At 46.2% G+C, this 15,255-nt stretch overlaps 1 protein-coding gene across 1 annotated transcript in view; it reads right to left on the bottom strand.

Annotated features, from left to right (window-relative positions):
* Positions 1-15,255, bottom strand: part of LOC311035306 (protein kinase C beta type-like) — an 80,705-nt gene that overhangs the window by 10,398 nt on the left and 55,052 nt on the right. Inside the window, 1 exon segment of the mRNA XM_084043426.1 lies at positions 928-1,066. Coding sequence (XP_083899552.1) covers positions 928-1,066 — 139 coding nt within the window.

The raw sequence follows: 15,255 nt of genomic DNA, 5'->3' as shown, positions 1-15,255 counted from the left end.
ACTGTCTGTTTGCAATGGATAAAGTGGTGAAAGTTGGACGACGGTGTCGCGCTGGGAAAGGCTCTGGCACAGCTCGCCCCAAAACATCGTCGCCCCCATTTTTCAGGCGGACCAGCGGTTCTTTTATTGTTTTACTGAGGATAAGGGCAGACATAGGTTTAGGATTAGGCATAGTTTTACTGAGGTTAAGATTAGGAATAAGGTTAGGTTTAGGCATAGTTTACTGATATGATTGCTAGGAATACCAGGCGAATACCGACGGATTTTCCCCGGGGGAGGGGCGACTGTGTTTTGGGGTGAGCGCCGAGCGGGTGTTTTCATAGTTTTGGTGTTCGTTGCGCAGCAGTTCACTCATGCCCACTTTATTCATTTCATTTTAACACCTAGCCTACAACAGGACAGGTCACACAATGGACAATTGATATGCATCTAGGCTCATTCCTGTGTTAATTTATAGCTTGAGCTGGGGGGATATGAAAGTCTGTGAAAACGTAGCTGTTCAGCGTCTGCATGACGCAACCCTCCGCTGTAGTTCGCCTCGGAGAAGCGCTGACTCGCTGAGACTACCAGTCTCGATGTTATGGAGAAAATAAGCATAATATAGCATCGGACACGGTTTGGGTCTAAAGACCCGGCCGGATCGGCTCCATTTCCCCCGGGTCCATTTAGGATCGGGTCTAATTTTAATCGGCTCCGTTTCGGACCGGGTCTAATTTTAATCGGCTCCGTTTCGGACCGGGTCTAATTTTAATCGGCTCCGTTTCGGGTAGGGTCCAGTAAATTTGATTTCTTTCTAGGGTCCGTTCGGTTCGGTTCAAATATCCTCGGATCCGTTTCGGTTCGGGTCCAATTTTTTGGACCCATGCTACCCTCTAACACACACACACACACACACACACACACACACACACACACACACACACGTACCTCGGGGGCGATGTAATCAGGGGTTCCACAGAAGGTCTTGGTGGTGACTCCATCCAACATGTTCTCTTTACACATGCCAAAGTCTGCGATCTTTATGTGACCCTCAGCGTCTAGCATCACGTTGTCCAGCTTCAGATCCCTGCACACACACACACACACACACACACACACACACACACACACACACACACACACACACACACACACACACACACACACACACACACACACACACACACACACACACACACACACACACACACACACACACACACACACACACACACACACAAATAAAAAATGTCAAAGTAGATAAGTTTTAACCCATTGAGACCTGAAGCCGATTCTACATATCTCCTAAATCTCAACAGTTTTCTGAAAAACCTTTGTTTCTATATCAGTGGTGCTCAATCTTTTTCATTTCAACGACCCCTAAAATTATATGTATTTGGCCGAGGACCCCCATCAAAATATTGTGTTCCAGGGACCCCCCAGAAGCAAAGATTTGAGTTAAAAAATGTTCGCTTTAAAAATATATATATTCAAAGATTTGCACACATGTTCACGATTTTTCAAAAATAGCAGATCTACAAGCTCATAGCGCGGCACTCGGTGCCGCGCTATGAGCTTGTAGATCTGCTATTTTTGAATAGCCCAAAGTGTAAAATAATGCTTTTTAGATCAAATCTAAAAATGACACAGTTCCAGGTCTTAAAGGGTTAATAAAAAAATCACACCCAGTGTGAAGTAACCTCGGTCCCAGCCTCACTCATCTGCGAAAAGAAGAGCCTGGTCACAACCTAAAGCAGCGAGTGTCTAGGAAGTCCTGAGAGGACAGATTTCCGTTTCCCCCGGAAACCAATCACAACACTCGTTTCATTCACGGAAAATGTTAACAGATTTGTAAAGCATCAACGTCATTTCCTTGGGCGGTACTTCCGCCAAATTCAACCATTTCCGGTTGTCAACTTCCTAGACAACCAACATCACAGGGCTTGCCCAGGGTGGTGTGAAGTGAGTGGTGCCTTTGATGAGTTCATTATGCGCATGTGTTGCACTCCTGTTTGTGTTTAATTAGTGCAACTGGTTGCATCCTTGTGTTGCAATCAGCTGCAGCTGTTGATGGTAAATGGTAAATAGTGCATTTTATATAGCGCTTCTATCCGAAGCGCTTTACATTGATTGTGCCATTAACCCATTCACACACACATTCATACACCGATGGCGGAGGAAACCATGCAAGGCACCAACCTGCTCATCATCGGGAGCAATTAGGGGTTCAGCGTCTTGCTCAAGGACACTTCCACACTATCTCTAGGGGAGCGCCCCAGCCCGGGATCGAACTGGGAACCTTGCGGTTTTCCAGTTCACTCTACCCGGCCACTCTACCCCTGAGCCACTGCCGTTGATGCCAGAGACAAACATGTTGAGGCCGTTCGCAAACATACAGACGGACAGACACACACACACACACACACACACACACACACACACACACACACAGTCAAATGTAGGAGTGGTTGGCACCACTCAAAAACTATATTATACACAGGAGTGCACATAACTGGTACTCATGCGTGATTAAAATAATAAATGTTGCGCGGCAGATCTAAGGAAAAGCGCTCTTGCATATTGCCAGCCGCTACCAACAATCTATTTATCGCGTCAGTTACTATCGCTCTGGTGTCACGGACTTCAAATATCTATTGATTGATTGAATACTTTATTAGTCAAACATGTAACCAGCAACGTGTTACATTCAGACATTTAAGTTAAAAGGATAACACAAAAAAGTCCTGGGGACGTGTTTCCATCGTGGTCTTCTATCCTGTAAGTAGACTAAAAAATAAAACCAGTGTTGTCTATTCAATACGAGTGGCTCTTATTCTGAAAGTTTCTGTTGAAACCAAGCCGTCATGATGCTGAGACTCTAAACTACAATGTAAACAAGAACCCACATGGATCAAACACGTGATGCTACCTTCTGAAACCTGGTTCTACAGTAATGCCTATTGCATGAGTGAAATAGGCTCCACCCCCCCCCAACCCCCCTTTTCCCCTCTTCCAGGGACGTGCACAGATAGACTCTAGGTGGTTCTAGAGCACCTGCCCTTTGCCCTCTTGACCAGAAGTGCCCTTTTGATTTTTTTTTCATTTTTTTTTTCCAGTTTACAGCAGGGGTCTTCAACAGGGGGTCCGGGACCCCTAGGGGGTCCTCAGGGTTATTACAGGGGGTCCGCCAAATCTTGATGTGATATGATTTTTCTTTTTACCATAACCACTCGAAACCTAGCATCCCTTTTCTGAGGAGAACTTTAGCAAGCCCACAACGCCTCGCGCTGCGAGGCGTTGTGGGCTTGTAGATCGGCTATTCTTGGCAAAGAGGTATAGGTGTAGAGGGAAAACAGAGCAGACCAAGTAAACAAAAAAAAGTGTAATTTACTTGAGCACCTGCCCCTCAAAATGTCTGTGCACGCCACTGCCCTCTTCCTCTCTCTCTCTCGCTGATCGAGCTCTAGTCTGATGTCACACAACAACAACAACAAAACGTCGGCAAAATTGGACTGACATCACGGTATGTCCAGTCCATATATGGACATATCTGCACGCCCGCCACCCCCACCTTAAAACCTCACACAGGAGTAAAGCGTATAAAATGCAGCGTTTCATCTGAACGTTAGTCATTTTGTGTGGACGAAGACAATTCATCGACAAACAAAACAAACAAACAAACTAACAAACAAACAAAGGAACAAACATGGCCGAGGCAGCAGAGCTCCAGAAGATGAAACTGGCCGAGCTGAGGCAGGAGTGTGAGACCCGAGGGCTGGACGCCAAGGGCAACAAGGCGGAGCTGGTGGGCCGTCTGCAGGCCCACCTGGAGGGGCACGGCGGCGAGGACGTGGTGGTGGACGTGGTGGAACACATCACGGAGGAGGAGCTGGTGGTGGAAGACGGAGACGTCGACCAAGAGGTTCTTCTGACAGAGAAGACGGAGGAGGAGGAGGACTTTGCCAAAGACGAAGGCGGAGCCGCCGCCGCCGCCGCCGCCGACAACGACGTCCAAATGGACGAGAAGGAGGAGGAGGAGGAGGACCGCCCCCCCGGATCGCCCGAGAAGACGAACGTGGTGAAGATATCTCCTCCGGTGTCGACGGGCGAGAAGCTGCTGCAACGAGCCAAGCGCTTCAACATGATGGCCACGTCGGCCGAGGGCAAGAAGGCCGTCCGCACCGCCAGGTTCGCCTTACCCGACCACCGCCACGAGGACGAGGAGGTCGTTGGCCACGCTGCTCAAAGTCCTTCTTCTTCTTCTCCTTCTCCAGCAGGGGGTGCTGTCCTCGGAAGCAACAACAACAACAACAACAACAGCAACAACAACAGCGGTGACTCGGCCGTGAGCGTGGACCAGCTGAAGAAGCGCGCCGAGCGGTTCGGAGCGGTCTCCGCCGTCGTCCTGCAGCAGGCCGAGGGGGAAGAGAGGCTGAGGAAGAGGAGGGCCCGGTTCGGGTTCGGGGGGAGCCTCCTCGCCGAAGGCACCGAGCACCAGACCACCGCGGAGGCCAAGAGACGCAAGCGAGTGGAAAGGTTTAGAAAGGTTTATTAAGGAGATAATCAGATTTATTATATGGTCACATCACAGGTTTACAGGTGTGTGTGTGTGTGTGTGTGTGTGTGTGTGTGTGTGTGTGTGTGTGTGTGTGTGTATGTGGGTCAGTGATTTACAGGTGTGCGTGTGTGGGTCAGTGGGTGAAATTAGTTTACAGAGCCGGAAGTCAAGTTTACTAAGAATTGAAAGTGGTTAAATGTCTGAAAATACACATTAACATGAATCCATCACTGATGACAGTGTCTGTCTATGAAGCTATCTATGAAATGTATGAAAAGTTTAATCTGCAACACAATGTTATACAACATGTAGTGGGGGTCTCTGCTTCATCTCTCTCTTGGCCTGTAAAACGTTGAAGACTCCTGATTTAGTCCAGTGCTTCTTGGCATCAGGTCCGTGGACCACAAGGGGGTCCAAGTGGACCCTTTACGGGTCTGAAACTCTATGAATTAAATAAACACTAACCCTAACCCTTCTATAGTGTACAAAACTGGTATCGAATGGTGGTCCGGGGACTATAGTGCCATAGACCGTAAAACACATATGGACAGCGTCACGCCATTGGTTTCTACAGACCGGACATTAAGCCTATTTTGCAGTGAGGCCATGGTCTTCACTCTGTTGAACCAGTAGAAACCCTAGAAACATACCCTACTTTATCATTCATTTTAAAATGAATGGGACCATAATTTATCAAAACGCATATCATGGTGATTGAAAGAAGACTTTAAAGTAGCAAATGGAAGCATATAGTATTTCAAATCAAGTATAAAGGTTGGCCTAAAACCCGTCCGCTTGAATAGAGCCCAATTACTTCTGACACCAGCAGCGGTGAAACAGCGAGACTTACAGGCCATTCATATGAACTGTCACACTTCCTATATAGACTCAATTCACAAGCCGGATGCTAGCCCCTTGCTCAGTGCACGTCATACCTTTTTAATATCCTTAAAATTAAAAGGTTAATAAATGACCGGTATAATTATATAATGTGAGACGTTCACACTTTTCTACAAATCACTGGACCGATCAGTCATAAATAAAGCTTGATTGATTGATTGATTGATACAACTAGAGCAGGGGTCTTCAACGTTTTCAGCCCAAGGACCCCCTAGCTGAGAGAGAGATGAAGCAGGGACCCCCTCTATATTGTATAAAATTGTGTTTCAGATTTAATACAGAAAACCTTTGCTGCTCTTTTTTCCCCTGTACACACCTATAACTCTTTCCATAACTGTACACACCTATAACTCTTCTCTCCAAAAATGGCCGATCTACAAGCTCACAACGCCTCGCAGCGCGAGGCGTTGTGAGCTTGTAGATCGGCTATTTTGGGCTAAAGTTCTCCTCAGAAAAGGGATGCTAGGGTTCAAGTGGTTAAGGTAAAAAAACAAAACATATCACACAAAGATTTGGGGGACCACCTGTAGTAACTCTGAGGACCCCCTAGGGGTCCCGGACCCCCTGTTGAAGACCCCTGAACTAGAGGTTTGGGCCGCTCGATCAAAATAAAAGAGATGCTGCGGCCAAAAAGAAGGAAAGCTGCTGTGGCTACAATGTAGGAAATGTAGTTTTATTTATATTAATTGTACAATATGTAAGTACATTGAAGGTGGGGAAAGAAGCCTATATTATAGCCAGAGCACTGATCAACAGTCTGGGGGGCAAGTTTTGGGGCAAGTGGAGTGTACGTGTGTTGAGTTACCAACCCCTGACACATTTTGGAGGTCATTTCAATTAAAGTAGTAGGATTCTTGTGCAATGCAGGCCAACTTAGTACCTCCACAGTTTGTTAGACATTTTCATCATTTCAGTATCGCTCTGTCTATGTTTGACCAACCCATTAGGACCTGAGTCAGATTCAAAAGATGTCTTCTAAATCCTAACATTTTTTTTTGAAAAAACATAATGTTGCTATAATATCAGTGGTTCTCATACTTTTTTCATGTCAAGGACCCCCAAAATGATATGTATTTGGCCGCGGACCCTCATCTCAAAATATTTTTGTTCCAGCCGGGACCCCAGAAGCAAAGATTTGAGTTACAAATGTTCACTTTTAAAAAAAATATATATATTCAAAGATTTGCAAAAATGAGAAAAACGATTTTTCAAAAATAGCAGATCTACAACCTCATGAGCTTGTAGATCTGCTATATTTGAATAACCAATGACCATATATGGAGATCTCTGTATCCGTCTGTCTTTTCCCCTTTATGCCCCTTCATGAGATCCATGACGTCATCATATGCTCATTTTCGGGCATATATTGGTCGGATTGGCGGTTCTGGACAAAGCGCCTGTCTGACCCACGATCTTGGTACCTACAGTAGCACTGGATGATGTCATTCTGCTATGATGTCAAAAACTGACAGTCATGTCCATATATGGCCATAGTTTCGGCACACACACACACACACACACACACACACACTAGGCTTGTTCGATATTTATAATATTTTCCCATACCTAATATTTCAGTAAAAAAAAAAAGTTTCACAATATTATCATCCAAATTTAACAGCAAAAGATTAAGAAAGAGAATTGTAAGAATATAAAAAAAAACAATAATAGCTGCTAGACCACAAATAGCAGATCTACAAGCTCACAACACCTTTGTATTGTGACGTGATGTTCCTTGTAGATCAGCTATTTTCACTATTTGACGTAGCATGAAGTACCGAGGGTTTATTTAAGTGGTTTAACCTTCTGTCACTGACACTCTGTCTCTCATTGGTTCAGAAACCTGCCTACCAGTGACATCATCAATAGGGATTCTAAGCGAGTAGAAACTACAGCAATTATCTTCCAGGACATTTAGCTGAAATAGAAGACATTGTTCTGGTATTATTTATTAATAAAAAATAACACCCTGTGTTTAGGTAGCGGCGCCTTTGATACATTTTGTCATCGATATGTGTTTATAATGTGTTTATAGCCATGTGTCACGTGAAGCTTGACCAATCACTTTGTTGACGCACCTGACCAATCAGAGCGTTGACGCACGCGGACAAAGTCAGGTATAGAGCGGCTAGCACCGCTAAAAAGGGGGAAAGTTTGCAATCTTGTTTGAAATGACCAACTTGTAAGAGACAAATTAGTAACAGTATTTAATTAACATTTTTATCCATGTTTAGGACGGTAGTACTGTCTACAGTAGCTTGGTAAAGTGCGCCCCCTACAGTTGAGGTAAAATATTATGCTGGGCAGCTGTGACACGTTAAGTTAATCAGTAATTAATGAGAGAAAAAGTTGAAAGACGCTAGTTTTGAATGCAGGAAACAAGCAGTTTTTGACCTTAATTTCGGGTGTCTTTTGATGTTATATAACCTGTTTTTGGAACAGAAGACAAGCTGTACTTGTACAAGGACCTTATATTTTTTGTTTTCTTTTATGCATCTTTGTAACTGTGAGCTGGATTTCAGAAAAGCTCCATAAACGTCATCCCTGTCTCGAGGAGTCTGTGAGTATACTGTGGTCCAGTTTCTACCAAATGGATGTGCAATTACAGAGAAACCCACCTGATATACGCGTCTTAAAAGCCTACACCAAGCTAGTGTAAGTGGCAAATGGATTTGTTTTTTTTTGGACATTTATGCCACTATATCACTGGTAGGCAAGTTTATTTTTGATTGATTGATTGAATACTTTATTAGTCATAAATGTAAATAGCATGAGGTACAGTCAGAGTACATTAAGGCCAAAAGTAGAACACAACAAAGTCCTGGGGACTTGTTTCCATTGTGGTCCTATGTATTCAATTCATCAACAGTCTGAGGTGTCCACAGCTCCTCTCCTCTGAGACACAGAGTGAGTACATTAGTACATTAGTGAGGACCTATTATACAGTATGAAGATAAGGTTGAAAATGGGTGAAGTGCTCCTTTAAGAGAAACACAGTGTAAACACAGTGTACGGGCAAAAAACACTTCAAAACAAGTCTAATTGAGCCAAAATAATCAACGTCTTAAAGCAGTGACGCAGTGTTACATCAACATTAGTGACTGATACAGCAGGTCACACATTTTAATGTAACACTGCAACCACAGAGCATCTGAGATCATGGTCACAAGAAGAGAAGAGGAACCAAACACACTGAGATGAAACCAAACAGCAATAATGACTGATATAAATGCACATTTAGTAGAGTAACGTAATCCAGTCAATTATGGATACAGGACATTCTGAACTGGATATGGTGGACAGATATGCGCGTCGCAGATAGGCACATACTTTTTTTTGTTTTTTTCCTGTAAATTAACCCATTAACACTATTGCCGCCAAGCCCGTAGTCCTACGGGCCGTTAAATCCAACCGTTAACCGCCAATCCCGTAGTCCTACGGGGCGGGTGTTTTCCCATGTTAAATCGTGCAGGTGCAGATTCCGGATTTTTTTTGCACTTCCGGTTTCGAAGGGGGCGGACCGGAAACGAAATAATACTGTTTCCGGTTTTTGTCCCGCCTCCGTTTCCTGTCTAGCGATCAACTTGTGACAAATGCACATTATCTAACTATATAAATGGCGAGCAACTTCCGCACCCTCGGTGGCGACACCCCACAGCTCTGTTATCGAATAAACAACGCACCGCCAGACCACATGTCGCCTACTGACTCGCCACGGCGGCCGCGCTGAATTTACGCCTCGCGTAGGGGACATCTCACTGTTCACTACACCTTTTCCACCGCGCAACATAATTAATTCTACTCACCAAATGTCGGACAAAACGGAAGGGGAGCCAGCTTCGTACCGTTTACCGTGCGCACGACCTCATCACCACAACAGCAGCCAGCCGCTGCGTTTTTTTTTTCCTTTTTTTCCAAACTTTTTTTTTGGTCACCATTTTCTCCAGGCACCATTTCTGGTGTAACGTCGGGTGTTTCTTTTCACCAGCCAATCACCTTTCACGTTGCCACGTCCGTTGCCACGTCGCGCTGACGTACGCTAAACAAGCGCTGCCGTGCGCACAATGCAAACGAGCCCAAAGGCGCGCAAAAATAAGCCGCCCATTGCTTACACACAAAGTCAGACCTGGCAACGCAGCCTACGCCAATCATGTGTGAGAGATCTACAAGCTATGGGGCAGAGACGCCACCGTATCTTAGCAACAACTACAGCGCTCACTCTCATTGGTCGTGTCACGCTAACAGCAGTCTCCAGACAATGGCATCGCAGACAGCTTGCTGTTACTGCTGTAGCCATCACAGGCAGTTGCAGCACGACGGACAGGGCGCTGTGATAGCTGCCATGTCGCTAACGCTAACCTGGTTGTCATGCCTGCAGCGGCTGTGCAATCACTTTGTCAACAATGCACGTTCGTGTGGTGAATGTCTATATTGCTGCTCAGTTCGTCCATTGTACATGGTGTATGTTTGTGTGTGTCTTCTGGAGAACTATGTAGCTCCACAGCAACTACAGTAACTAACGTAATGGCAGGACCGCCCCGTGCAACGCATGTTACGCTGCATTATGCTCATGTAGTAATTTCAGATAATTTCGCTCCGATTACAGCAGTGTTTATCAACCCTTTCACGCCGCCCCCCCCCCCCCCCCCCAAATACACGTACTTGATCTGGGACCCCCCCATTCTGTTTGACTCCGTTCCACAAGTAAATATTGTGAAAATAGCCGATCTACAAGCTCGAAACGCCTCACGTTCAGAGGCTTTGTACGCTTTGAGATCGGCTATTTTCTACATGATTGCCTCTTTCTTACATTCTTTGCCAATGTGGCCCATGTTTTCATAGCATAGTTTATTGACTACTTCTGTTGCAGAAATGGCCATTTCCCTTACTTTCGGTTTTTTATTGTCTCCGCCAGGCCGAAAGGCATGGCGCAAGACTATGTTTCACCCCCTGTCCGTCCGTCTGTGATAGCTAATCTCTCACATCGTTGACTTGATCGCAGCAAAATAACAGCCCGATGTGGAGAGTCAGTGAGAGCTGGATAAACGACGTAAAATGTGTCAAAAGGAGTCTGTACGGCTGTCGATAAATGAACACATGACGTCGGTGGGAGAGGAGATATTGTGTCTTTTGGACAAACAGCAGCGTGGTGCTGATGTTTGTTGTGTGAAGCAGCTTAATGTCAGAGTGTTTGTGTTGGAGCGCCTCAGTGCGGCTGCAGAGTTCATGTGCAACCTCTTCCAGAGAGACACAGAGACACTAGAAACTCTGCTGGGGAAAAAAAACACTGCTGGGCATTGACTTTCCTATGGACATTGATCTACACACTGCAGGTATATCTGCTACACACACAACATCAAACTACACACTGCAGGTATGATGCAGCGTTTGCATTACAGCCAGCATGCCAGCGTAGTTCCCATATGGTTTCAAGGTGGGCTAAACCATATGGACCCCATGTCAGCAATGTCAGCGCCATCCACTTCAGTCCCAACTGCGATGCCCATGCAGGCTATAAGTAGCTTCTACCTGGCCCTTAGGTGGGCCCCAACTAGCCATGTTTATGTGGGACCAAGGCGGGTCCTAACTGGGTTTGCCCATGCAGGCTTTAACTGGCTTCTACCTGGGCCCTAGGTGTACCCTAACCAACCACAGTGCAGTGCCCATCGCTCCAATTGTTGTGACGTCAGGGCTCTCAATACTGCACATTGGTGGAGGAGGAGGGGCCGCAGGGCGACCGCACACATCGCTGAACCAATGGTAGCCCACGGATGTTTCCTCTGTGGATTTACAATCTGCCCCTCTATGCCACATATCATCCGCACTACAGGGTCTTCACTGACCGAGCCACGGCCCCACTGACCCTCATGACGCTACGCCACTTAAACGTGCGGCAGCATGCGCTAAGTTGCCAGGTTTGCACAGCCTGCGCCAGAAACAAGCAACCACCTTCATGAAAAAAAAAAAAACACCGAAATGGTCCGCAATGTTCCAGGGGTGTCCCTGCGCGTCCCAACACTCCACAGGGGGTCAGTGGACCATCAGGGGGTCCGCGGACCCCCTGTGGACCCCCTGAAACATAACAAATATTATTTCTTCAAATTTTTTCCTTTTTCAAAAAAACTTTTCCACAGTTTCACTCCGGCGATTTGGGTCCCCCAATATACACACGGCCACGCTGGGCCCCGTGCGCGGCTGGGGTTGAGGGGGGCGTAGCCCCCCGAAACTCTAGTATTATTATATTCATCTGCTTGATCTATGGGTGTTATTTTATACGAGTGATATGTAACATCTGATTTACTTATGCACGTTATTGTATCTGGTTTGATATGTAACATGTTGTACACTGTGAGATAAATGGACACTTCCTATTCACTGGAGGGTAATGGGTCTGATCAGGGGATGATTGAATGATTTGTGCCACCCGACGTTACTAATAGAGGGTGCAGCACAGGGGGGAGGGATCGAACAAACAAACCTGTGTACCGGTGGGAACGGGTGGAATCAAGAGGAGATCTCCTAGGCGCCAGCCTTACTGTTAAAGACAATGTTTTAACTTAAGTTTGAGCTGCAGCCAAGTATTAGGAACGGGCGAGCCCTGTGGAGAACGGACCGTATCGTTGCAGTGCCGTGGGGAATCGTCAGCTGGATTAGTGAATGAACCGCCGGTCGCGGAGAGGATTCTTACGGTGCCGCGGGTGAGACAAATCCATGTTCTGTTCCGGTGGATTACAGTTTAAGGGGTACCCCGAGTCGTAATAGTTGGACCGTCAGTGCGGAAGAACGGTTAAGAGTCGTTTGGAATCTAAGGAGCTAATAGACAATCTCGGGACCACGGACGGAAGTGGCCGTCTCGAAACTTAACGCGGGACTGTTTATTACTGTCTCGTAAAACGAGTAAGCGACCCTCCGTGGTGGCGTTCTGACTCTTTGTTTATTGTTTAAGTGTGAACTTGTGTTTTGAGGGATCAAAGTACTTTGGGAATTGTTTGGGGTGGGAGGGGCTTTTGAAATAATAATTGTTTGTTGACTTGTTTATTTATTTGTTGTGTAATAGGGAAAGAGACAGGGACAGTCTATTTCAAGGCAGTGTATTATTTATTTACTGTTTGCCCTGTTGATTATTATTTTGTGGCTTAAAATTACATAAAGTAATTCAGTTTAAACCTACCGATCCTGTTGATTTCCTTTAGTTAATAATTTCCCTTTCTAAGCAAAGGGCCGATTGTTACATGTGGTGGCCCGTACGGGGATCGAGGTTTAAAAAGTAACTGTGAGAGCCACAATTTAATAGTTGTTGTAAAAGGGTAAAATAGAATAATACACTGTAAAAAAAACATCTGAGTGAAAACGGGAAAAAAGAAAAGGAAAATCACAATGGAACAAAAGGGGGGAAAAGCAAGACAGGTAGTAGAGGCGGCAGGCGACTTGGAGGGAAGTGAGGGCCCTAATGTCAAGGTACAGCGACAATTGGCTGTACTTAAGGACAAGCTGCAAGCCTGCGAGAAGGAGGTGCAGCGGGGGCGGGTGACTTTGTAGAGGCAATGGAGAGTGCTATTAACAGGGAGGAGATCCTACGGGGGTACGTAGATCGGACAATGGCAGAGATGGAGACTCTCATCAGAACCTCCGTTGAACAACTCCAGCAAGAAATGGTTAAATGTTTTATGAGGAGGGATGAGAAGTGGAACAGTGAGGTGGCGCAGTTGGAAAAAATCTGTACGTCACACCTAAGGTCCCAAACTCCACCTAAGCCGGACAGTCGTTCCAAGGGAACAGGTACTCCTCAAGGTCGTCCCACCAGTACTCCCTACAGTCAGCCCACCCGTACAGCTCAGGGGCCACCCACTATTTCCTCCCATGGCCTGCCCTCCAGCAACTGCTGGAAGAAGATCAACCGACAAAGCGCCTCACAGCCACCGCCCAACCTGTCGTCGCCGCAGATGTGTGAGGCTGTACCGGGGTTACCATCGAGGGGCGGTGAGGGTGTCACTCTCGGATCCCGAGCCCGAAGCGTCCCACCGGAGGTGGGAGGCCTGTACCAGAAGTGGCCATCGGGGTTAACCCTTGCGAGCCTAGCCAGGGCTCAAAGGGCAGATCCCGAGGTCCGAGCTCTACGGGAAGAGATACACCAGTCCGACCAGTGGACAGACCGCATTGGCTATGAGGAAATCCAAGGAATCTTGTATCGAAGGCAGCCTTCCAAAGACGGTGGACGGAAATATCAGGTGGTGGTGCCCAACAGCCGGGTCCACTGTGTCCTGGAGTATTTCCATGATCGCCCCACGGGTGGTCATCCAGGTCGGCTAAAGACTCTCCTTCGAATCCTTGAGGTGGCCTGGTGGTCGACAGTCCGCAGAGACGTGTGGGAGTACGTGAAGAGGTGCCACTGGTGTCAGCAATGCAAGCCAGAAAATGGTAAGGCGTCCGCCCTACTGCAGCCCACTCGGGTAGACCGGGCAGGAGAGTCCCTGGGGATCGACCCGACGGGGCCGTTCTCGAGAAGGGATAAGAGGAACACCGTGCTGCTGGTCACCATTGACAACTACAACGAGTGGGCCAGGGTTAAAGAAATTACACAAAGGGTGGGTGTCTCTCAGCCTAGACAAGCCAAATATTATGAGGTCCGGCGGAAACATGGCCAGTTCAAGCCGGGTGATTTGGTCTGGGCGAGAACGCACCCACTTTCAAAACCATCTGATGCAAACTCGTCAAAGCTAGTGCCCCCGAAATGGTCAGGTCCAGCTATAGGATGAGTCAGATAGGCCCTGAAAAATACTGAGTGAAGTGGAAAGTGTTAAAAAGTGGATACATTTTAAATGTGGTCAACCTCAAACCCTCCGTTGGGAGGACTTGAAAATCAGCTTCCAGCTTGGGGGGGGGGACTGTGACAAATGCACATTATATTATTATATTCATCTGCTTGATCTATGGGTGTTATTTTATACGAGTGATATGTAACATCTGATTTACTTATGCACGTTATTGTATCTGATTTGATATGTAACATGTTGGACACTGTGAGATAAATGGACACTTCCTATTCACTGGAGGGTAAGTAAGTGGCCGTCTCGAAACTTAACGCGGGACTGTTTATTACTGTCTCGTAAAACGAGTAAGCGACCCTCCGTGGTGGCGTTCTGACTCTTTGTTTATTGTTTAAGTGTGAACTTGTGTTTTGAGGGATCAAAGTACTTTGGGAATTGTTTGGGGTGGGAGGGGCTTTTGAAATAATAATTGTTTGTTGACTTGTTTATTTATTTGTTGTGTAATAGGGAAAGAGACAGGGACAGTCTATTTCAAGGCAGTGTATTATTTATTTACTGTTTGCCCTGTTGATTATTATTTTGTGGCTTAAAATTACATAAAGTAATTCAGTTTAAACCTACCGATCCTGTTGATTTCCTTTAGTTAATAATTTCCCTTTCTAAGCAAAGGGCCGATTGTTACAAACTTTGGACGCCATTATCTCGGCTTGTTTTTTTTCTCTCCGCATCCCCCATTGTAACGTTTTGCTCTCGTTCTCCAAAACGGCTGGTCGGATCGCGGCACGGTTTTCAGCGTTTTGTAATGTCGGATCCCGTGTTTGTGTCGAACCAAATGAACGCGGATTTTAAACGGATTTAGCGGGGCCTATGATGGAATCAAAAAAACAAAAAAGGTAGGAAAAAGCTTGGCACTACGATGGACGTTCTGAGATTAGCCGTTGGCGGGGGATGTGTTAAAACCAGGAACGCATCTGTGTGATCACTTTAACCATTATTTTATACTTTAGCTATTCAAATCTCATATCTACAAGCTCATAGCGTGGCACATGA

This window comes from Gymnoscopelus microlampas (genome assembly GCF_963454915.1).
Source record: "Gymnoscopelus microlampas genome assembly, chromosome: 2".
In the NCBI taxonomy this organism is placed as follows: Eukaryota; Metazoa; Chordata; class Actinopteri; order Myctophiformes; family Myctophidae; genus Gymnoscopelus; species Gymnoscopelus microlampas.
This window is presented reverse-complemented; position numbering and strand designations above follow the sequence as displayed.